At 32.5% G+C, this 23459-nt stretch overlaps 1 protein-coding gene and 1 long non-coding RNA gene across 3 annotated transcripts in view; one reads left to right on the top strand and one right to left on the bottom strand.

Moving 5' to 3' along the window:
* The window catches only part of LOC143240301 (unconventional myosin-Ic-like), a 110018-nt gene that overhangs the window by 75891 nt on the left and 10668 nt on the right, over positions 1-23459 (bottom strand). For both annotated transcript variants that reach the window (XM_076482524.1, XM_076482523.1), the window contains exons 2-3: positions 11598-11729; positions 4749-4864 (exon numbers count right to left, since the gene is read on the bottom strand). In XM_076482524.1, the coding sequence (XP_076338639.1) occupies positions 4749-4864; positions 11598-11723 (242 nt within the window). In that variant the 5' untranslated portion in view covers positions 11724-11729. The remainder of the gene's footprint in view (positions 1-4748; positions 4865-11597; positions 11730-23459) is intronic.
* On the top strand, positions 188-4731 carry LOC143240303 (uncharacterized). The gene is made up of 3 exons (XR_013021702.1): positions 188-253; positions 4158-4367; positions 4570-4731. It is a non-coding gene; the product is annotated as an uncharacterized LOC143240303 (long non-coding RNA).

The raw sequence follows: 23459 nt of genomic DNA, 5'->3' as shown, positions 1-23459 counted from the left end.
AAATCACCGTTCACCTGATTTGGCATTACGCATGGTAATACACCATACAAGTTAATATCTGAAAGCTGACGGATCAAAATGTAATTTCAAGTCAAACTTGGCCATCAGCCAGCATCACGCCTTTTCTTGTGGAAAGGTGGACAAATAAAAGATAGATAAACCTGGTACTAGGCAAAGGCCTCGTTGACAACAGTTTACAAAGGACAGTGAAAAAATGCTGCTATTTATTCTTTATGAGGAAATGGTTTTTCAAGTAAGTTTTTCCTACATTCTTCGTATCATGGTGCAAAACCATGGTGTAGTTAAACTTATAGTTTTTCTACTAATATTTACATAGTAAACATTTATTGAGATGGTTTAATCAAAATAAACAGCTAGTAGAATGGTAGAATCGAATAATATCATAATCATAACTGTAATGGATTTAATATTTTGTATTTATTTTACTATCTGTGTTCATTTCAGTTTGACACATACTTAAAAATGCACACGTGTTGCGAATGACCCACCTGTTCTCTAAAATTTTTAAAACATTCTCGAGCGCGAGGTCAACAATGTACAATATATGCAAAATACTAGTGATTGCCAGTATTGCTGCCAACTGAGTTTTCTAAAACTTCGTCTTAAAGTATATAAATCGACGCGCCAAGACACAGTAATAAAAAATAGAAGTTCCAAGGAATGATAATACGTGGAAAGGGTACAAAGCTTATTTGCAGTATTAAAAACGAATCGTAAGTCTGTGTGATACTACACAGCGTGCAGATTGGAAATAACAGTGTTAAACGTATTGGTACAATGTATTGTTTTATGAATGATGGTTTAATTACATGTGCACATTGTCTCTGTTAATTGTTGGATATTTTCGTTAACAGTTATAGCTTATTTATATTTCTTTCTTTTAAATATTTGTTGTATTTTTTAATAAGATGCAAACCTTAAATGGCTTTTGGCTCTGTGTTTTGGGTTCTGTTTGTGCGTTTTAAGTTAATTGTAAAACGTATTATGGTTATATTTGTTTTTATATAATTTATTTAAGTAATATATGTCACGTAATATAGTTATTATTACAAGTATACTATAATATTACAACAATAATGGAACAATAAAAACATTTTATACATTGTTAGATGCAGACTCGAGAAATAGAATATCAGAATAAGTTTTATAATGTAACGAATATTCAAATATCAAACAGTTATGTATATTAACTCTGAAGAAGCCGCAAAGGCGAAATGTTGGTTTAAATAAAAATATATTATTTCAAATTCATCTGGAGTGTAAAGGTCGTTTTGTTCTTAACTTTTACCATTGTAATAATACTAACAGCAACATATTTGGGAGAAATTAAATTTTATCTAAAAAAGAAGTTATAATAACACAGAAAACTTCACAAAAGCCTAATAAAAATAGAGGTAAGTGACCATAATTCTTATAACTTGCATGATTTAAACCCACCAATAACTTCAAAATATCTCCGTCAAACTAAGTACGTGCATAAGCTAAAATGTTAAACACTAGTGAGGTGTAATTAAAATCAGCCATTGTGAAAGTTCGAAGTATTATATAATACTCAAAACAACATCAGGTCAAGGCTTTGTTGCTAAGCGATAAAGGAAAGCGTTGCAGAAAGATGACTGACTTACGTATATACAGCTTCAGATTATAGTATCAACGTTAGCCAGTTATTCTGTGCGTAACACCCATTAACGAGTCATTTTTAATTTACACTGTACATTTTTTTTTAAAGAGCGCACATGATTTTTTTATTTTCTCAAAAAAAAACTGTTTGTCTGTCTTTTATGATGATAGAATAAATCTTGGGAATAAAATTTGCTGAAAAAAGGGAATCTCCCCCGGGTTTTCTTACAAAGCTTCAACCCACCACTTTTTAGCGGGTAGGGCAAACTAAGCATTGTAATAATGAAAACTAACTGAATTATTTGCTTATAGTAACACAGAAGTTTGGTTACATACAGTGCTTTGTAAATTACGAGCAAAGAAATCTGAACAATAATGCAAATTAAAAAAATATCATTAAAATCATGTCTTGTCTGCTGTAAAATTTGCTTTTAATTGAGTTTTTAAATTAATTATTCATTTCAGTACGTTCCTCATTGAACATGATTTTATATAGTTTTGTTCTTTCAATAACATTAACCAAAATATTTATAAACATTTGCGAATTGTACACAATGTGTGTGTGTGTGCGCGTGTCTGTCCACACACACACAAGCATACATATAACGACTGTTGTATTTTTAAACAAACACAGGAAAGAGGCTAGTTTCCTCACATATTGACGCTGATTAGTTCTATGTTCTGAAGACTAGTTAGCACACAGTGTAGTTGTGCAGGTACTTATAGTACGAGTCTTTATTGTTGATAAGGTGTCGTACAAGTGCCTTAACATACCAACACAGCTTTATCTTGCATCGTTACACTTAACAACTTTTATATAGCACAGGAATGTGGCAAAACGATAAAATACTGATACCAATAACTTACGATAATACATTATGAAACAAACAAACAAATATCCCGACTGTGTTAAAGTTTCACTCTGACCAGATAAATTAGTTGAGAATAATTTCAACATTTATGATGTGAAAAATAACATGCATTAAAAACAACAAAGAATCGGTTATATTTTTTAAATCACTTGGTTTATTAAATTCGATACTTGAAATTAACGCTTAACAGATATGTTTTGGGCAATGATGTTATCAGGGAAACCTACGAGTTTCTTTTCGTGTCAACCACCGAAGTAAATAGTAAAATTCTTGAATTAAGCATTACCGGGTTTGCTTAACACTTAAAATGAGTGTTTTAATTCTAATTTGACAATTTTGGGTACCAATTAATGGCCGTTTTCTGAATAACATGCAAAAATAACACATTTCTGTGCGTTTTCAATAAAGTTTAAACCACGTATAATACTCAGGAGCCTGGCTTTAATAACCCACTTTAATTGTACTGTTATCATTTTGTTCCATTAGAAGAATATACTTTCATACAACTGGCCACAAGCAATGAACGTTAATTTTAAAGATTCATATATCTGCAGTGCCCCCCATTGGCACAGCAGCATGTCTGCAGACTCGCACCACTAGAAATCAGGTTTCGATACCCGTGGTGGGCAGAGCACAGGTAGCCCATTGCGTAGCTTTATGCTTAATTTAAAAACAAACAATATTTGCAGTTTTTTCTGCTTCTTTCTTATACATGTGAGGCTTACAAATAGAGGTTAAATTTGAGAGATAGTGTATCTCTACTGCTATGTGAGCCCTTTACTACTGAAACCGCTTTGAAAAAGATATATTTCACTCTCCACACAATTAAATCTAGACACCCGTTTTATTTGATTTTAACACTTGAATTGTTGTGTTAAACTCTTATGAAAGATAAAAAATGTGCTATTTTTCTATTCTCTTTACTTTTGATAGTAAAACTACACAATAAGTACGTACATAAAAATAGATCATCTTTTATCTGAGATTTTGCCCGAGAAAGTTTCGTACATCAGTATTAGCTTCTTTTCAGATAACATAACGACAATGGTAAGGAACTTGGCTGTTTCGTTTTTGTTGTTTCCCACAAGATCGTTTGTCATGAGGAAAATCATATTATCATAAATATGTATTTTTATCAGATGTAGTTGTCAAGAGTTTTTCCCATATGATGAATTTAGAAAACAATAGTCAAAATAAATGCTACACAATCAGTTAAAAAAAATCGTATGTTCATTGTAATGCAATTTGTGTTTGGCAGTTGATGAACTAACTCAAATAGCCATTCATAAATCATGAGCTCAGTGCACGTGTAGATAACACTATGTAACAAAATGTTTACTTTTTCTTGTTCCTGGGCAAAAAATGTTATTTCCAAATTGCTTATACCTAAAGTAAATGCAAAAAGATCTATTTTTCTCTTCAAACTCTGCTTTTGTGACCTGGGTAATGAAATTTTCAAATTTACCAATTTTCCAGAACATTCAATGTAGATTCAGTGTTGAGTAACTGATAGAGAATTTTCAAGAACCGTTTAGAACTTTCCATAGTAATATATACACACACACACACAGGGGCTTACCACTCACCACTTCAGTTTAGTTCCAGCTACCCAAGTGAACACATAGACCTATCTGATTTTATCAGAGATGACATCAAGAAGCTGCAAGCATTCTCCAGATGCATTCTGCTTTGTTTGTGGCCAATTTATCAAGACAAGAGCAAAAATGTACTCTGTAACAGCATATGCTAAAATGTGTGAAGCCTACAAGTCATATTTCAGCATGCCTGTTGGGGATCAAGACAAACCCTGGGCACCTCATTTTACCTGCAAGCACTGCAAAAGAACTTTAGAAGGTAAGACAGACAATTTTTGCTTGTTTGGATAGTAAGATTTCATATTATACAAATTTTAGACCTTTTAAAATTTAAATCTCTTAATTTTTCTAAAATTTCCATTAGCATAGAAGAAATATCACAAAATATTTTGCACGAACCTCTTATGATATGAATGAAATAAATTTATTCTTCATGATAATTTTATTTTGCTCTTTTGCAGGATGCTACAGAGGGAAAAAGAGAGCCTTCATGGCTACAATATGTTAAATTGTAGATAAAATGGGAAAGTACAACCTTTACATCAAGTTCATATCTGAAACCATCATATCTTCAGTTGGGAATATGTACATATGTATAGGTTATGTAATAAATAAAAACATATCTTTACAATAAACTTACACATGTGGTGGTAACTCATAGAAGTTTACATTCCGATAGTGCTCCACAAATTCCTTTTTGTAGATCCCCAAGTCTTTATAAGGATTCACAGAGACCAGAACTGATCCAATATAAGTCTGTGGAAAAGAAAGACAAAAATAATATAAACTTCACACTTTTATCTTATCCACAAAAATAGCAAACTTTCTTAATGCTCTTAGCACTTTTCTTTCAACTGTTTTACTATTTTAAGCTTAGTTACAAAGTTTTGTGTTATAAAACAATCTAAAACATCATATTTTCATACAAAGACAGTTTTTTTAATTTGAAAGTTAATTACGATATTTTAATAATACCAACAGTTACTTTCCTATTTCCAAATTTAGAGCAGTTATTATATTTCAGTGTCACTATAATTAATATAATTACCTTATTTTGATATATACCCTGCCATATTTCCATATTCAGGACAGCAACTTATGATACTTTCATGTTCATTAAAATTACTTATGCTTGTGTAGCTTATTTCATTACTCTTTTTTTTTCATTTATGTTGTCCATCTCTTTACTAGATGTTTGTATATAAACTTAAAAGTATTTGGAAAAAAATATCTACCTATCATCAATAGAACCTCCTATTTAAAAAATGTGTGCCCTGGAATGCAAGTTCAATCAGCTGTCTCCAATTTTGTGATGTGGTTTAAGAATTCTGTGAGGAGTAAGATAATGTCATGATCTTCACTGTTACTGGTCAACCAGACAAATGCTTTACATTCTTTTTTGAATTAAATGAAAATTTTGCCTTCTTTTTTCATTAAGCACTTAAAAACTAGATGTCCATCTATTATACTGACCACTCCTGGCATTTTCTTCCATATGTTGCTGCCAACCTTCACTGTGTGCAACTTCATACTGTCTACTTGTACTTATCCTTAGTACTCTTGATGTTTTCTAATAGAAATACCTCCTTTACATCCTTCTTGTTTTCACTAACCCACGACTTAACCAATTTCACTTTCTGTATTACCAATTCATGCGATATCTCTCTTAATTGTGAGATACGTTTGTTGGTTTGTAGTATTACTTAGCTGGCTAGAATCCTTTGTCTTTCAGTAATGCTGTTCAAACAAAGCAAAAAGTTCAAGGCATCACAGAATGTTGGTTTGGCTGTTCTGTTATCATGGCTGCATTTTTCACCTTCTATAATTTGATTATTGTTAACTATAATGCTGATGTACATTGAATTCTATACTCCATAGTCATAACTGTTGTTCTTATCACACTGATGAGTCTCCTTTGCTACAGCATAATGAAAAGGGTTAAAACTTTACACTGATCTCTCTTTCTTAAATTATCAATATGTGCAGAAACTGTCATCTGTGATCCATCACAAGATCCATACAATTGACTGAGTTCTGTAAAACTTTCCTGTCTACACAAGTCAGTATAACAATATGTTTGCACGAGATCTAATAGCCAACGTCCAGCAGGCATTATCTGGTTGGATCAGAATTTTATTTTTAATAGTTCAGTGGTACAAGTATCTTCTAGCTTCTTGTATGAAAAGGAATTATGAAGATCTCAAATTTTTGTCAGTGATGACTAGTATAGAAACTAAATGTGAGCAACTTTAAAAAGTCTAGTGCACTTAATCATACATACAAAGTCAGTATGTATTTCAACACCATTTGTAATGTCAACCACACTGCAAGACATCAAATAAAAGTGATCACCAAGTTATTGTATAGGTAGTGATTCAAACATTTTAAAGAAGATTCTGGAATTAAAACAAAAACAAACAAATCTAGTTGGTGACAGCTTTTGTGTGGTTGCTAATGAAAAACTTTTATTTTGGCTTATGTTAAAATCTGTTTTACCATTTAATGAGTTTATTTGTTAATGAGAACTTCCAGAATTAGATAAATATTTAGCCAACATAAACTACAGAATGATAATTCTTCTCAGAACTATTATGGTTATAATAATAAATTCAACACTTGCTATCCTTTCTGAAATACTTGACTTAGCATAACTTAATACTATAGTAGAAACTTTCTCCAACAGTTAATTTACTTGTACTTTTGGTTTGTATGTGATGAACTGATTTTGTGAAGTAATAATTTTAATGCTCAATCTTTACATCTTGCACTGTAGTTCTCAAATAATTTGATCAACATATGGGAAAACTAGAAAATATAAACCATAATGAGAATAACATGCAAATTCAACCCACATATTGACTATAGTTCAAGACTTTTTTCCTACCAGTCTTTATATTGTATTTCAATAGTACCTAAGAATTTGTCATGGCATTTTTTCATGTATTCTTTCACATACAAAACTAAGAAAAAATACATATATTTTAAACAGCTTAAGTGTAATACTGCAATTATAAGTGATGTTCTAAACATGATTATGGCATATTACAAGTATCTGAAAAATAGGGCCATTGTAACTTTGAGAAAATTAAAATTAATTTTCTCATTTCCTTAGATCTACTGGCACTGAATATAGTTTAATGTGTGGAGGTGATTTGGACTGAATGTTTTCAAAAACTGTTTTGACTTTTAGGAAATTTTGTAAATGTGGATGTGATCTGGACTGAAAGCCTTCACCAATATATCAGTTTTAAGGATATTCTGTAAATGTGGAAATGATCTGGACTGAATGCCTTCAACAATGTATTATATTGAGGATATTCAAACCATAATAACTAACTTTTAAGACACCCAGTACACTATTATGAATAATCACCTTTGTACCTGTGCTTCATAATGTTATAATTTCTAAAACACCATTACACTAGATAAAAGGTTCTTTACTCATATTATTTTAGACAGGATAATGGACGTAAAATACAACTCTTACGTTTTGGATACACAATGATGCTACTTTCAGTTACCAGGGGCACATAAATGAAAGAGAAAGAAGACTATAAATGCCAGATCCTGCTGATGCTAATTGATAAGCAAACATGAATGTGTCACAGAGAGAGAAAGAGAATATAAACATTCAGAAGTGGTTGGTGGAAACTATTAACACAGGAACCCATTACACAATAGACTATTTCTTACGATTATGTCGATATGAGCATTAAGTAGCATTCTTTAAAACAATTACTTTGTCTTAACACAGAAGGAAAATTATAACTGAGAAATCAGGATTGCTGGATGTGTTTCACGACTAACATTTGACACGCACACACACACGTATATTGTAAAGTAAAGCAGCTTCAGAGGACTATGGGTCTTCCTTTTGTTCTGCAAGACTATTTTTTTCAAATTAATGTTTGTCTTCTGGAGAGATTAAACTGATAATCCAAATCACAGATAATAACAAAATGACATCATCTGAACTGTCACCACCGTGATATACTGCCAAAAAATATGAAGGACGATCAACATGCTATCACATTACAATTATTGTTACAAACTTAATAAATCCCCTAAATCATTCTGAAATAGGCATTTGAAGGTTTTAAAGGTTAGAGTAAATGTAATTCACATACAAATAGGAAAGCAGGTACGAGGTGCTCCATTAGTTTATTCTCAATGTAAGTAAAAATGATAAAACAACTTATTTCATATGTAATAAAGATGTCTTGATCAAAAAAGTAAAAATACAGTGAATAATAATGATGACATCACCAAAAATGTGACATCACTATCAATCAACAAATTACTGGATCATATAACAGAGTATCACAACAAATGAAAGTCGAGTTTCTTGTTCTTGCTTTACCATCAGATTGATTACTTACAATTGAAACTACTTACTTAATAGTTTGGCCACATTAAGGTTAGTTATAAAGGTCATTTATTTACAAGCATAGAAACAAAGAAAAAAAAATATGAAAAGCACATTAATATTATAATTTTTACAATCAGAATAAATACTACATGACTTACTATAATCCCACACATAAGTGTAATTAAGCACAAATATTTTTCACAGCTGTTTTTCTATTTGTAATGCTTTCTTTATTTTTTGAAGTAGGTTAAAATGATGTTGAATTGGTTCTGTGTCTGTATCCTAAAGAGGTTTTTTTTTTCCCTCTTGTTATTCACACGTTTATGGTTATATTTAAATGTGTATGTAAACAACAAAATTTTCCTTGATATATAAATCTATTTATTAAACGTGTTTCTTTTGGAGCAAAATTACACTGAGTTGCCTGCTTTGTCCACCACAAGGGAATTGATCCCTAGATTTTATGTTGTAACTGCATAAAAGTTAAAATCTTGGTAGTTTTTAACAATTCTTCATAGGTTTGTGTGAACAACATAAGTTGTTTCATGATGAATAACAGAATGATGACAGCAACAATAACCATTTGACATGTGTGTTGTAATTTGGTCTATATTGATTTTTCAAATATTTGGTGGAATTCTGATCTAATATTTGCAAGAGTGTTACATCAAAATAATTCATGGGCAAAATTTCAAAGACATGATACAAAACTTTCTAACAGAACAACTGCAACATACCTACAATGACAATTAATAATTAAATAAGCCACTTTCGCAGTTAAATGCAATACATCTCTGCCACGTAATCTCAATATGGTCAATTTTAAGACCATTAAAATCGTTGAAAACACAAAAATCAAAAGCTTTTTATATTACTATTTGAAACTTGCAAGAAGGTATATTTGTATCAAATCCCATTAAATTGACTGACTTACACATGTATAGTTCAAGAAACCCCCACATTGTGCTTTCCACATTAAAATATTGAGCTAAAGACAAAAATTACAAAACTGTTTGAAATTTTATTCTCGACAGTAAGAAAAAGTATATTTGTACCAAATCCCATGTATGTCAGCTGAAATATGGTGGAGGTATTGTCAAAAACCCTAAAATTATGTTTTTTATGCCATCTTGATCCCCCCTACAATTAATACAGATGGGTAAGCCCACCTGTTTTATTTGTTAATGTGTGGAACCTATTGGAAACTATCTTTGTACCAAATTCTATGTAAATTGGTCAAAATATAGCCAAGTAGTTTTAAAACCCCAAAAAAGTATGCTTTCTTTGTGAGCTATGACTCTCCTAGAAAGATTCACAAAGGGTAAATCCAACCTTTTTTTTGTATATCACTGTTTTGGATGCATGAAAATTTATGTTTGTGCCAATTTTTATTGCAACTGCTGTAAATATAATCACACAGGGACCCAAAATATACATTTTCAGTTGGTTTCTCTTTGATACCATAATAAGGGAATAAATTAAAAAGTGATATGGGCATTCTGCACCAAATTAAAACCCTACCAACTTTCAATGAAAAATGAAGGAATGGCAGTCAATTGTAAAGTGTTTGAAGGGAAAAACAGTGTCTTTCTGGGGAAACACAAGTCTTATTATGAGCAACAGGCAAACTGCTAAAAGCTTCTAAGACCTTAGGTCACCGTTTAAACTGTGTATGATATTTTCAAACTTCAATAAAATTGGTAATTACTATTAATTAAACACAGGAGATATGTCAATACCTTGGTCAGGTGTTATCTGAATAACATTATAATTAGTAGCATTATTATTAGTCAGAACCACAGCCATGCTCACCAACAAAGCAGAAAGGTTGAGTAAACTTCCCTAACTGTGGGAGAAGGGAAATAACACTATAGCTTAATACTAAACAGTAAATAAAGCAAATTAATATCATTTCATTATCAGAATTTACTAAACATAACTGCGACAAAACTATACATTTTATTATTACTATACCAGTTACTACTGTAGTGCCAGTCCACATCTCTTTTTTTTTTTATTATTATTATTGTATCAGTTACTACTGTAGCATGTTTCTGTAACATTAAGACTCTTAATTCTTATCCTTATAAACTCTAGAAAATAGAATGTTTTGCAATATGTTTATTGTTTACACTATAGAAGCAACAATATGAAGCTAATCGCATTGTAAGTTAGTATTACAGAGCTCTAAATAAAACCAATGTCGATTGTGACTGATGATGCAAAATCTTATGATAAGAATACATATTTAACCATAAGTTTCAAAACAACAGATTACAGTACTATAGACCTACTGGAAAGCGATAAGTAACTGTAAAATAAATATTGTAATCCGTCGAGCTTGAACTATATGATTTTATTTTTTGTCTTTATCACATTTTGTTTCACCATAAAGTGATTGCAATATTCACATATCATAATGTTGTTTTCTAACTGGATAATGGTTTTACTTCAAAGTCAGACAAATTTATTATTGTGCACTCTGACTTGTTTCATTGTTTTAGAAAGAGGGTATAAATTCATTGAGAAGGAACTCAACATACTAATCTTTCCCCAGAACCTATGAAAGCTCTTGGCAGTCATGACCATGGTCAGTCTTTATCTGGACAAAGAAACATAATGAGCAAGTCAGTATTTTCATCAAATCTTATTTGGACAAGAAAACGTAATAAGTGATTTGATACCTTAACCAAATATTATCTGAAGAGAGGCATTAGAATCAGTGGGTCAGTAGTCAGTACCTTGATCAATTGTTGTCTGAATAAGAAAGCATAGTAATTGGGTCGGTTCCTTAATCAAATGTATCTTGAAAAAGGAATAAAATGAGAAAATATTTTGGCCAAATATTGAGTTCTCAAAAAAGAATAATGAAAGGGTTAGTACACTGATCAATTGTTATATGGGCAAGAAAGAATCATCAATTGGTCAGGACCTTGTTCAAATAGCTGTGCATATAAAAGGGAAAAACAATTAAATTAATACGTTACCTTTCTTGCCAAGGAAATTAAAGGTGTCTAATCACTGGTCATTTTATAACATTTAAAATTCATTATCGTTTAAGCATCTATTCATGAATGTTAAAATATGTTTTCAAGAATATACATTTACGCATTTACTTACATAAATAAGATTCTCTTTGAATCTTTTTCTTAAGTTTTCTATGAAACTTTCTTCGTTCCTGTAATCTTCAAGCAGCACAAAATCCTGAACACCCACTCGGTCTCGGGCATGAAGGGCATTCTCCATGGTTTCCTGCAAGATCACAAAAAACAAAACAAACTGTAAGTAACTGATATTTCAACCTGTCTATTCAACTCTGCCCCTAAGAAAAATGGCCAAAACTCATGGTATCAAAAAACATTAATTTGTCTTTTTTTCATTTTGGAAACATGAAAGGTTTATCACATTATTCGACTAACCTATTAATTACACTGCACAACAATATTTTGAAAAGTTTTGTTTCCCAAAAAGTGTTTGCTGATTGTGACAGGTACCTGGTGGGTATGTGCAAATATAGTTTTGGTTTTGCTTCATCACATAGGAACTCTGAGAAATAGACAGTTAACTGTTTACAGGCAATAACGTATTGCATTTATGTTTCTAATACGCTATTAAGTTCAGCATAATTTAAAGTGTTTTGCTCCTGATTTTCGTTTCTATTCAATGTTCGGTGCATCACATTGCAGTGTCCAATAGTAGTCAGCAAGCATTGACGGATTCCGGTTGCCCCGATATCATTTTTCTGTTGTAGCAAATGTCCTGACAAAACTGAAGATTTCGATGAAACGGTACGTGATGGGCAAATTTGGATGTGATTTTCGTGATCAGTAGCCAAAAATCTATAAGGAACACCCAACAGTGTTCAAGAAGCAAAAACTTTGTTGTGCAATGTTACTTAAAACTTGATTATCTTCTCACATTAATGCTTGCATAATGACAGTTCCTACAAAAATGCACGTATTATACCCTAATTACATGCTTGTACTTACCTCTTTTCATTTAGTAAAATTATTATGCAGTGACATTTAGCTCAAAGTACTTACAAGAGATGTAAATATTCGTCTATAAGTTATTCTGTAGACAAGAAGTTTAAAATTAAATGTTTTAAAAAACAACAACAAAATATACCAGATATCAATAATAGTGTGCATAACAGATTACAATCTCGACTAGCAATCTGTAAGTCACGGGCTCGAATACCTGTCGTCAAACAAACTCCTCTATTCAACCATGTGGGTATGATAATGTAAAAGTCAATCCCAGTTTTCTTTAGTAGCATAAGATTTGGCAGTGGGTGGTGTTTACTAGATGTCTTCCTGCTAGTGTTTCATTGCTAAATTAGGGATGGCTTGCAATACAAATAGTTTTGGCACCCTTTGTAAAATTAAATTTGTGAATTATTATTTAAGTTTACAGACTTGACAGTTCTATGCCAGTTTGTAGGCCTATATAAATTGTTTATTTGAAGTTGAACACAAAACTACATAATGGGCTATCTGTGCTCTGCCCACCACGTGGATCGTTGCAAGTTCACAGACATAACAGTGCGCTACTGGGGGTATTTACATAAATAAATATCAAAGTGTGTGTTCTTTATCCGTTTCTACATTTTTCGATCATTCAGCACCAACGTGATATAGAATGACATGAGGAAAGTCTTGAAGGGAGGTGGGTCCCTCCCCATTTAATTTCATATTGATAAAATTCTTAAAAAATAGTACGTTCTTAGTATTGGTACCTTTCTGTATTTTTATTATTACTTTTAATACTTATTATGTTGAGTAAAAATAGAAGCACTACTTCCTGTCATTTGTTAAAAACGAGTTTGTATTTCACCAATCGAACGGACGAGTACTAAAGTCTCAGGCTTTACTGTATTAAAACAGTACGAGGCAGAAGAAGACTAATCGTTTAAATACACACAAAATTACCCATGATATGTGTTTGCACTTCCATAAATATCTAGTTTTTATAGACATATGTAAGGTGCTTAAGATGATTCTTGTTTTAAAATCGTGTGACGACACATACATGGTCTGTGCTAATATCATCTCACAAAAACCTAATGTTCAAATGTCTTTAAAATATTTTATGTGTATAAATTTGTTTTACATATATCTTAGTATAAACGTCAGTATTGTTATAAATAAATTGTAACAAAATTTTAGTTTTCTTAACAAAAAGTGACCACGTATCCGTTATAAAGTGAAAATTATGGAGACGTAGAAATCAAACAAGACAATTATTTATCACTCAAGCACTCACTTATAAAACGGTTTAATTAATGTCCTTTTACATCATGGCTAACTCTCATAGAACAAACAGTTTTATCGAACAAAGGATAAAATTGCGGATTTCAAAACTGTCATTCAGTGTGGGGGAAGATACCCTAGTAGAGCAAACACAGCTAAATCTTCAGATACGATAACTCAGATCATAGATCTTTTCTTGGGTGTAACCAAAATTCTCGTTTCTAGGAAACGAAACAACAGCAAAGGGCACTATAATACTTATCAGAATTGTTTTGTTGTTGTTTTTTAATCTGGCTCTAACACGAACATTATGCAGCAAATGACATATCGTGGACTACATGCACATGTAAGATATAGTACTAACATAATAACCGAAAAAACTCGACCAACAAGGTAGATAAAGGTTTCCGGATCTTCTGCGCATGCTTGAACATAAAAGTGAGTTGAACACAGAAAAACAAAACACGGAAACAGATATAGTGAATTAAGACCTAAGCAAGAGCCTTCCGGGCATGAATCCCATTTTCAATAGCTGGTCGATATATATATATATACACACACACATGTCACACAAGTTAATTTATATTAGAGGCTATGGCATGTTCTTTATGTCTACCCATAATTACAGCTGATAGGACTTGTTTATAGGTAGGAGTAATCAAAGAAGGCGTTTTTCCTAGTTAGTTTGTACCTACATGTAGTTGTCCATATTAGTTAATTAAGAATGTAATATTCATAAAGAAATGAGACAGGATGATTAGAGTCTCTGTTCTGAACGAATAATCCTAAATTCCTACAAGAGTTTTCAGAGGTAAATTGTGGAAGTCGTATAACTGTGCTTCATTATACTCAGAACTGAGTTATATAGCCGGACATAACAATATGGCTTTAACTAAAAGTGGGGCCAAAGTGCGAATCTTGAATCGTGGTTCACTTGCGCAAAACTACGTAAGGATTTTATACTGTAATTAGGTCTAACGTTTAAAACAAATTCGTTAAAATCATCTATAAAGTTAACATTCTCTTCATAATTTTTAGAAAAAAAGTTATCCAAATTTCATACTTACAAATAAAAATAAGCAAAATCAGAGTTAGAAACGGTCTTTCATTAATAAAAACTCGCGCGTAAATGGAAAGATAATAGCTAGTAAGACTATTATTCATTCTCTTGTTAAATGAGTTGCAACGTTTTTTGTAAGCATATGTACATTGTTCAAGCTTGTCAATGAGAGCCAATAAGATTTGTTTTTCCTGCAGTACACTGTGAATGAAAAATAGGCCCTACTTCCAAAGAAACTAGGGCAATTTTCTCGACTTCTGCAGGGCATTCAAGAAACAGGTATCACAACTTTGAAAACTTAAATTGCATTGCAATAGGTCTTTATTATAATCGATTCTTCAAAGGAATATCCCTTATTTATTTAAAGAGAGATGATAAGTTTCAGTTTTTCTTCATTAGACTTTCATCACCTTCCAACTTCTCTTTTGTTTTAAAAGCCATTAACTCGAACACATATTTCTTCATATTCGAAACTGACATAGTAGAAACGTTTAATTGGTTATTATTGTCAGAACACATCAAGATTTGAAATATGCACAATTAAAATAAGATTAAAATATGTTTCATGTAATCTTAAAGATTCACGCTATCTTCAATTTAAAATTGGGCTTTTTTTTAATAAGTGAAAATTTATATCAGGCGGAATCGATATTCATCCATTTGTCAATTTACAATTATGCAGAATAATATTATATACGAATCAGATTGATACTAGTTTTTCTCTCAAGAATTTATGTTCACTATCAAATTACCAACGTCTAGCGGTTATAGGATTAGGGTCATACTGTAAAAAAACTTGACTAAGATTTTTATTATTATTACATATTTTAAAATATAACTGTTTAGAGTATTAAAATAATTAAGTTTCAAAGTCACTAAATATAAAACCTTAAAAATATAAACATATTCTTTAGTGTATCTAAACTCTACAGTTAAACATCAAATGAAACAACTATTCTCCAAGGAAAATGGCTCACACTTTATGTATAGTTTACCAGGACATTCAATAGAAAGTAGAAGACCCACCTCCAAGCTGGTTTTATCTGCTTACTTACTTAAAGAAAACAGATTTGGAAATTTGTTTTGTCCCTATACTAGGGGTCGAGCAGACCGCATTGGTTAATTTGCATATTCGTGGACCGGACCTTTGCCGAAAAAAAAACAACAGAAACGCTTTCTGCATTTTGGGATAATTTACGTTCTATAAGACCGACAATCTCATTCTATTACTATACCAAACAAATTTTCGCCCAAGAGTCGAGGGTGGATGCTTTTAACTACTTTCGTATTGGGTTACACTGCATCATTATTAACTTTTTCTGAAAGGTGTTCTGAAATATATCCTTTAGGTTACCTTCTTTCATTACTAGCATGGTATTTTATGAAATGTCTTTTGGGTTACAGTGTTATTACTGAGATTATGTTTGTAAAATATGTTACACTATCTTGTTTTAATTTTAATGCACTGGCGTTTTCTGTTTCGTGAAAACAAAGTCCTATTCTTTATTTTGTGTTTAGAAAAACAAAACACTGTTTTAACATACTCGAGGGTTTTTCAATAGTAAATAAAAACTATTGTATTTTTGTAAATGTAAAATTGTAGAAACTCACAGGGTATTAACTATTCAGAAACACAGCAATTTAACATTTACATCTATCTGTTCACTAATATACAAGGTTGAAAAAAGATGTTAATACTGTTTATTCTACAGTTTGACCTCAGCTTATTGGTCGCATATTTTCTTTATTCATTTAGTGACTCATCCATTCACGTGATACGAACTCTCGTTGTATTCCCTGACAGTTGTTTTCTTTGTTAGTCATACTACGCAACAAAATGCTATTAAATCAACAGTTACTGTAAATTACACTCTGAGCTGTACATTGAACTGTAACTGCTTTCAACGCTTAGAAAAGAAGAAATTATATTATTTTGCAAGAAAAGTTTTCTTTCAAATACGTAAGTAAATTATACCAAATCACCGCACATCAAGAAGAAAGAGAAATGTGAAAAAGTAAAATCAGTCAAACTTTATAAACCAAGTACATGAAAAGCGTAAACACAAGATCTCAACGTCAACAGATCATTGGTTGCATGCTTTCGCTACACATTTACAGACTCATCCATTCAGTGATACACGCCCTTATTGTACTCCCTCAGAGTCGCTTTCAACGTTACTCATAAGATACAATTTGTTAACAGGTTTGTTTTGTTTTTTAAATTTCGCTACACGAGGGCTATCTGCGCTAGCCGTCCCTAATTTATCAGTGTAAGACTAGAGGGAAGGCAGCTAGTCATCACCACCCACCGCCAACTCTTGGGCTACTCTTACCAACGAATAGTAGGATTGACCGTACCATTATAACCGCCCCCATAGTTGAAAGGGCAAATATGTTTGATGTGACAGGGATTCGAACCCGCAACCCTCAGATTACGAGTCGAATGCCCTAACCAGCTGGCCATGCCAAGCCGAAAAAAAAGGCAAGGCCTAATGATGACTTACAGAAAATGCGAAATCAGACTAATCATATAAAACTTATGGAACCGAACAAGCGTCGATGTTGTGCAAGTTTTCTCAACATATACAGCAGCTGAATAATGTACATAATTCAACAGTTTAGAATAAGTGTGGAGAAATGATTTCTTTGAGACATGTTTGTGAAACAGACGAAACTGCAAAAACATAAAAAAAATTATAATTTAAATATGTTATAATTCAAATGTACGAGTGCATCCGGCATGGCCAAGCGTGTTGAGGCGTTCGACTCGTAATCCGAGGGTCGCGGGTTCGAATCTCTGTCGCACCAAACGTGCTCGCCTTTTCATCCGTGGGGGCGTTATATGTGACGGTCAATCCCACTATTCGTTGGTAAAAGAGTAGCCCAAGAGTTGGCGGTGGGTGGTGATGACTAGCTGCCTTCCCTCTAGTCTTACACTGCTAAATTAGGGACGGCTAGCGCAGATAGTCCTCGTGTAGTTTTGCGCGATATTAAAAAAAAAGAAGCATCACACAATATCTATGTTAATATAGTCCTCTAGTGGTTTAATGGTAAGTGTGCAGACTTATAAAGTTAAAAATCGGGCTACGATAATCGCAGCTAAGGAGAGTTCGGGGGTGCAAACAATCACCCATTCCTGTCGGAGTTCTGCTTACCTATTCAATGTTTTTTTCGTTCTGTGATGATAGCAACTTATATAATTTGCTCTTGTAACACTATATGTATGCGGAAATAACATTTTTATACTTATTAGATGAAATTTACTAGAAATGTTTATTTGCAGTGATAATCAAAGAATCATTATATATTTCAGAAATTTTCTTTCGACCCTGAGCACTAAAGTTGCACATGAAACAAGTTCCACTTTCGAACAAAAAGAACCCCCACTTCCAGACCTGGCTACGTGAGCGCAGCATAGACAGCAATTGCGCCTGGTTACAAAAACAAACTTTTTATGCTGTACAGAATGTACATAAACTTCAGTATATAAATTATCAACATACTGCTTGGCAATGCTGTATCTCCAAAGTACCCGTATGATCTACTTCAAGGTTAGCCCAACCCAAACACTAGTATAACTATATATATATATACACACACACTAGTCATAAATTTACCTTACACTTGACTGTCAAAATTACATAGCGTATAAGCATGTCACGTGCTGCTGATGATCAATGTCAATTTTTGTTGATATAAGTTTGTTTCTTGAAGTATAGATGTTTTAAACAGACTTTTTCTCAGGTAACGTAATGTTATACTGAACAGCACACCTGATGATTAATACAAACAGGAGTGGGGAAGGTGGGAACATTGGTTATATCCCCAGAAGACCCGATTTTATAAACACTTGTTTGGATAATTCACCCTTAAATAAATTGTATTAAACTAACTCTGCTTGTCTTTATAAATCGTACTATGTATGTATACATATCAAATAATTTCATACACACACATTCACACTATTTACTTCTTAAGCTATAATCTTTACAAAATTTTCATTCCATTCATTAATATATTTACATGTTCACATGTCTATGTAGGTGAAATTATCAATTTATTAAGCAATCCATAACTGATTTTCATCCACGCTTCTAATCCAATCGATCTATTCGTTATATTTCATATTAATATATATTCTAAGTGGAACTTGAACATTATGGATTTTTTTAAATACAATTGTACACAGCATCGCTAGAAATATCCAATTAAGGCATGGCCAAGCTATTATGTTTTTCAAAAGTAATTATGAACCAAAACGTAATAAATAAAAACCAGAAGTATTGATAAGTATGCAAGACTTCTGAGCGTCAAAGATTATACGCTGAAAGAACAAAAGGAAAATCGGTAAGTGAAATATATGCAATGTTTAATAACGTGCAATCTATAGGGTCAGAGGTTACAGGCTGAAAGATAAAAGGGAAATCGATAAGTGAAATATGTGCAATCCTTAGCCACGCGCAACCCATAAGGTCAGAGGTTACAGGCTGAAAGAAGAAAAGAAATTCGGTACGTGAAACAGGTAAAATGCTTAGTCACGCGCAGTAATCAACGTCATAAGGTTACCCACTTAAAGAAACAAGGAAAAACCGGTAAGTAAAATAGGCGCAATGATTAACCACGCGCCATCTAATGTGCACCATCTATAAAGCTCTGTGCAGGTTTGGGGATATGCAAGCTATATATGGACCCCTTCCCCATAAATGTTTGAATATTTACATTAATATACATACATGTATATATAATGTAAACAGCTCGATTTATATCGGCAAGAAGAATTCGATGACTAGTTTGAATAAAGAGAAACAAGTAGTTATAAGCTCGGATCTGCAACACCTATTTCTAAAATGACCATTTTTTCTTTGCACATCATCCAACAACAACGAAATCGCAAAAATTAATGAAGAAAAATGTGATCGAGAGACATGAAAGCCCTTAAGTTAAGGCATTTCAGGAGCAATTGCGGAGCTTTTTTAGTCATTAAACTAATGTTATTTTAGCTGGAGAATATTCTGTCAGAAAGCTGTACAATCCATACCAGATTCTAAGGCAACAAATCAACGTCTTAAAATAGCCTACCTTAAGGCTGCAAATCTTTATTACTGAAAGCATCCTTTGAGACTGTCTGGAAGGGGTTCTTTATTATACCAATCATATATTTAAATCATGAAATTTCTTTATCTGCAATTTAAAAGCCATTTGTTATCTTTAGTTATCACACAGTAACAATTACAGGTACAAAACATCCCTACATCCTGTTGCCAAAATCCCGCCTTTCAACAATTCCCTTGAGCCTACTTTTGTTACCTCAGCCTAACAGTAAGCATGCACATGTGTATTGTAACAGATTTACTGTTGTACATTTATTTTAGTGCCTACGCTTGTTTTTTAAAGTTTTCATTTTTGCATGTGATTTATATATTCTTTACTGTGTATTGCGCAAGTCGTGCCGGCTCTCGAAATTTATAGAATATTCTTGTGCGTATGAATCAATAATGTACTACGTGTGTATGTAATACGAGTGATTGATAGTATTGTTGCAAGCGAACTTTGGTGAATGTTCTAAAGTCTCGCGTGACTGAAAAATAAAAAAACCGACACGCCGAAAGACAAGAGATTATTATTATTATTAGTCAGCTTCAGTCAGTATGCTATAATTGCGATTACTGAATATTAATCGAAAAACTACAAAATTTGACCAGGAATGTTAACATATTTCGAACATTACAAGCCATTCAACTTTAATGAATTATTTCTAACGTTAGGATTTCTATGAGGACATTAAATATCATCATCGGTGAAAGACAGCGGTGCGAGACCAACCAAGCTAGCAAGCTTCAGTGAAGTGTGACAATAAACTTAGAATTAATTTGCTCGTCGATAAAATATTCAGTTCTTGACCGGATATAAGATTCAGCATTGTCTGCAAGTTTGTAAAACTGTTGTATATAAACCATCATTTGTAATAACTATTAGTAATAACTTACTATAAAAATGTATTATTTTTTGTTTGTATATTAAAATATATTTGTATTAAAAACGAATATTGTATGTGTCAATCTTGCTGTCAAATATAAATTTGATACATATTAGTAGTTAATTAACTTCTAAATTCAAATTTCCGGTTATTTGAAATAGTAATATCATACACACGTAACACGATAAATCGGAAACTCTTCTGAAATAAATTATAGTACGTAACACAATAAATGGGAGACTCATCCGAAATAAAGTGTAATACGTAACATTATGCACGTCTTATATTTACTTAAACTGTATTCAGAACCAATATAATACGCCGAAAAAGTTTGTTTAGAACATTTTTGCATTACCTATTTGTTTCTGGCGTATTTAGATATTATTAAAATATTTATATGTCGCGAGTAATTTCTAATTAGCAAATATGCGCGACTTGTTCAAAAACTTGATGATGAGCGACTTGTTTGGTTCAAGTGGGAATACTTCCAAGAACAACAACAACAAAGCAGAAACAGACATGCAGAACATAATTTTGATTATATGATGCTTTTGAAAACTGAGAGTGATCGAACTTGAAAATAAAGTTAAAGATAAAACAGTATTACACACAGAATTCTGACAAACATTATACAAATCTTCCAGGTTGGCATACAAGAACACAACATTGAGTTTATCTTTGAATTTCTACATTAAATTTGTAAAAAATTAAGTTTCATCTTTTCACGCCACCTAGCAACTAATGCAGTTATTTCATTTTAACAATTTACCTCCCATAATGTATTAGAAAAAAAAACAAACTTTCCCATCTCATTTCTACTGGATATATCATAAAATATTTTATGACGTTTTTACAAATAACATATTTGGTAGTCGGTAAACAAAGCAGTAACATGTTGATTTTCGAACTTCGCCTTTGCAACCAATCCTTAACTGTTAAAATAGGACACACCGTTCTACATAACCGCGTACTTATTCTGGAAATAAGTAAAAACTGAACCCGAGCAAAATTTTAGCCTGTAACACTTTTGTTTGGTAAAACAAGCTTATGATAGTTTTATTGTCTTGAAATTTTTACATGTCCTACAGTAATTTCAGTAGGTTGAATCCGAAAACAGCCATTTTTCTCCACCACGTATACATTTTTCACGAAACGTTATATGTATATCTACATAAGTGAATCATTTTCACTGAAATTGGGTCACATTTTGCTTTGATCAAAAGTAATACAACTACTGATTATATATTTCTCCATACTAATAGTGATATGACAGTCTTATCGATCGTTCTAAAATCCATGAGAAACGCACCGCTGGTAAATAAACGGTTAATATGACGTGTCTTTTCTGGATAGTACCTGTTTGTATGTGCACTTTAAAATTATTTTTTCTTTTTTAATATTATTTATTCCTCGTTATGGTAACAAGATGTTGTGTAAGTTACTCAAATATATTCTGTCATATTTGTGGTAAATCTGTTGCAAATTTGATCAATACAAGAGGTTTTTTCCTTTCTGATTTGTATTAAAAAAACCACCTTATGCGATTGGTTTGTTTTGAATTTCGCGCAAAGCTACACAAGGGCTATCTGCGCTAGCCGTCCCTAATTTAGCAGTGTAAGACTAGAGGGAAGACACCCTCTAGGGAAAAAAAAACATTTTCCAAATATGCGTAGATGAATTATGGAAAATGCATTATTAGAACCAATACAACTTTTATAAAGTTTAAATTCGCAAGTATGTGTAACCAGTCTTAGCTTCATTTTTGCATGAAGAATGATAATCGTACAAATACATGTTTAAACAGATAATCTGAATGACATAGGTAAAAGCTGTCAAAAAACGTTTATAGCCACTGGATATTGATTTTTTTTTTTTACAATGCTTACACGTCTTTAATTTTGGTATAAAGTCAAGTGTCGGTCGGTCATGCTCAATGTAAAAGAATTTCGTGAGTTACACAAATCCAATTGCACATTTTATCCTATAATACGAGGTCTGTTAATAAAATACGCGGACTGACGTCATAAAACAAAATGTACTTTATTTAGAAGTTACAGGTCTGGGACCCCTTCAAAGTACTCTCCTCCCCAACGCACACACTTATCCCAACGGTGTTTCCACTTGTTGAAACAGTCCTGGTACGCTTCTTTTGTAATGTCCTCCAGCTCCTTCGTCGCATTTGCCTTAATCTCGGGAATTGTCTCAAATCTTCTTCCTTTCAAGGGTCTTTTGAGTTTGGGGAACAAGAAAAAATCGCAAGGAGCAAGGTCAGGTGAGTAGGGGATGGAGAAGAACATTGATCGAGTGTTTGGCCAAAAACTCACGAGTTCTGAGGCACAAATTTCGCAGCAACGCGGTGCATCTTCAATTTTTCGGTCAAAATCTCGTAACAAGATCCAACTGATATCCCACACTCTTCAGCAAGCTCCCTGACAGTCAGACGTCGATTTGCCCGCACCAGGGTGTTGATTTTGTCGACGTGTGGGTTGTCAGTTGACGTGGAAGGACGTCGAGGACGCTCATCATCTTCAATGGACTGTCGACCATCCTTAAAACGTTCATGCCACTTGAAACATGCCGTACGCTTCATAGCAACATCACCGTAAGCCGTGTTAAGCATAGCAAAAGTTTCAGTCGCAGATTTTCCAAGTTTAACACAAAATTTCACAGTAAGTCGTTGCTCCTTCAGGTCA

Source organism: Tachypleus tridentatus, chromosome 13 (genome assembly GCF_004210375.1).
Source record: "Tachypleus tridentatus isolate NWPU-2018 chromosome 13, ASM421037v1, whole genome shotgun sequence".
Classification (NCBI taxonomy): Eukaryota; Metazoa; Arthropoda; class Merostomata; order Xiphosura; family Limulidae; genus Tachypleus; species Tachypleus tridentatus.
This window is presented reverse-complemented; position numbering and strand designations above follow the sequence as displayed.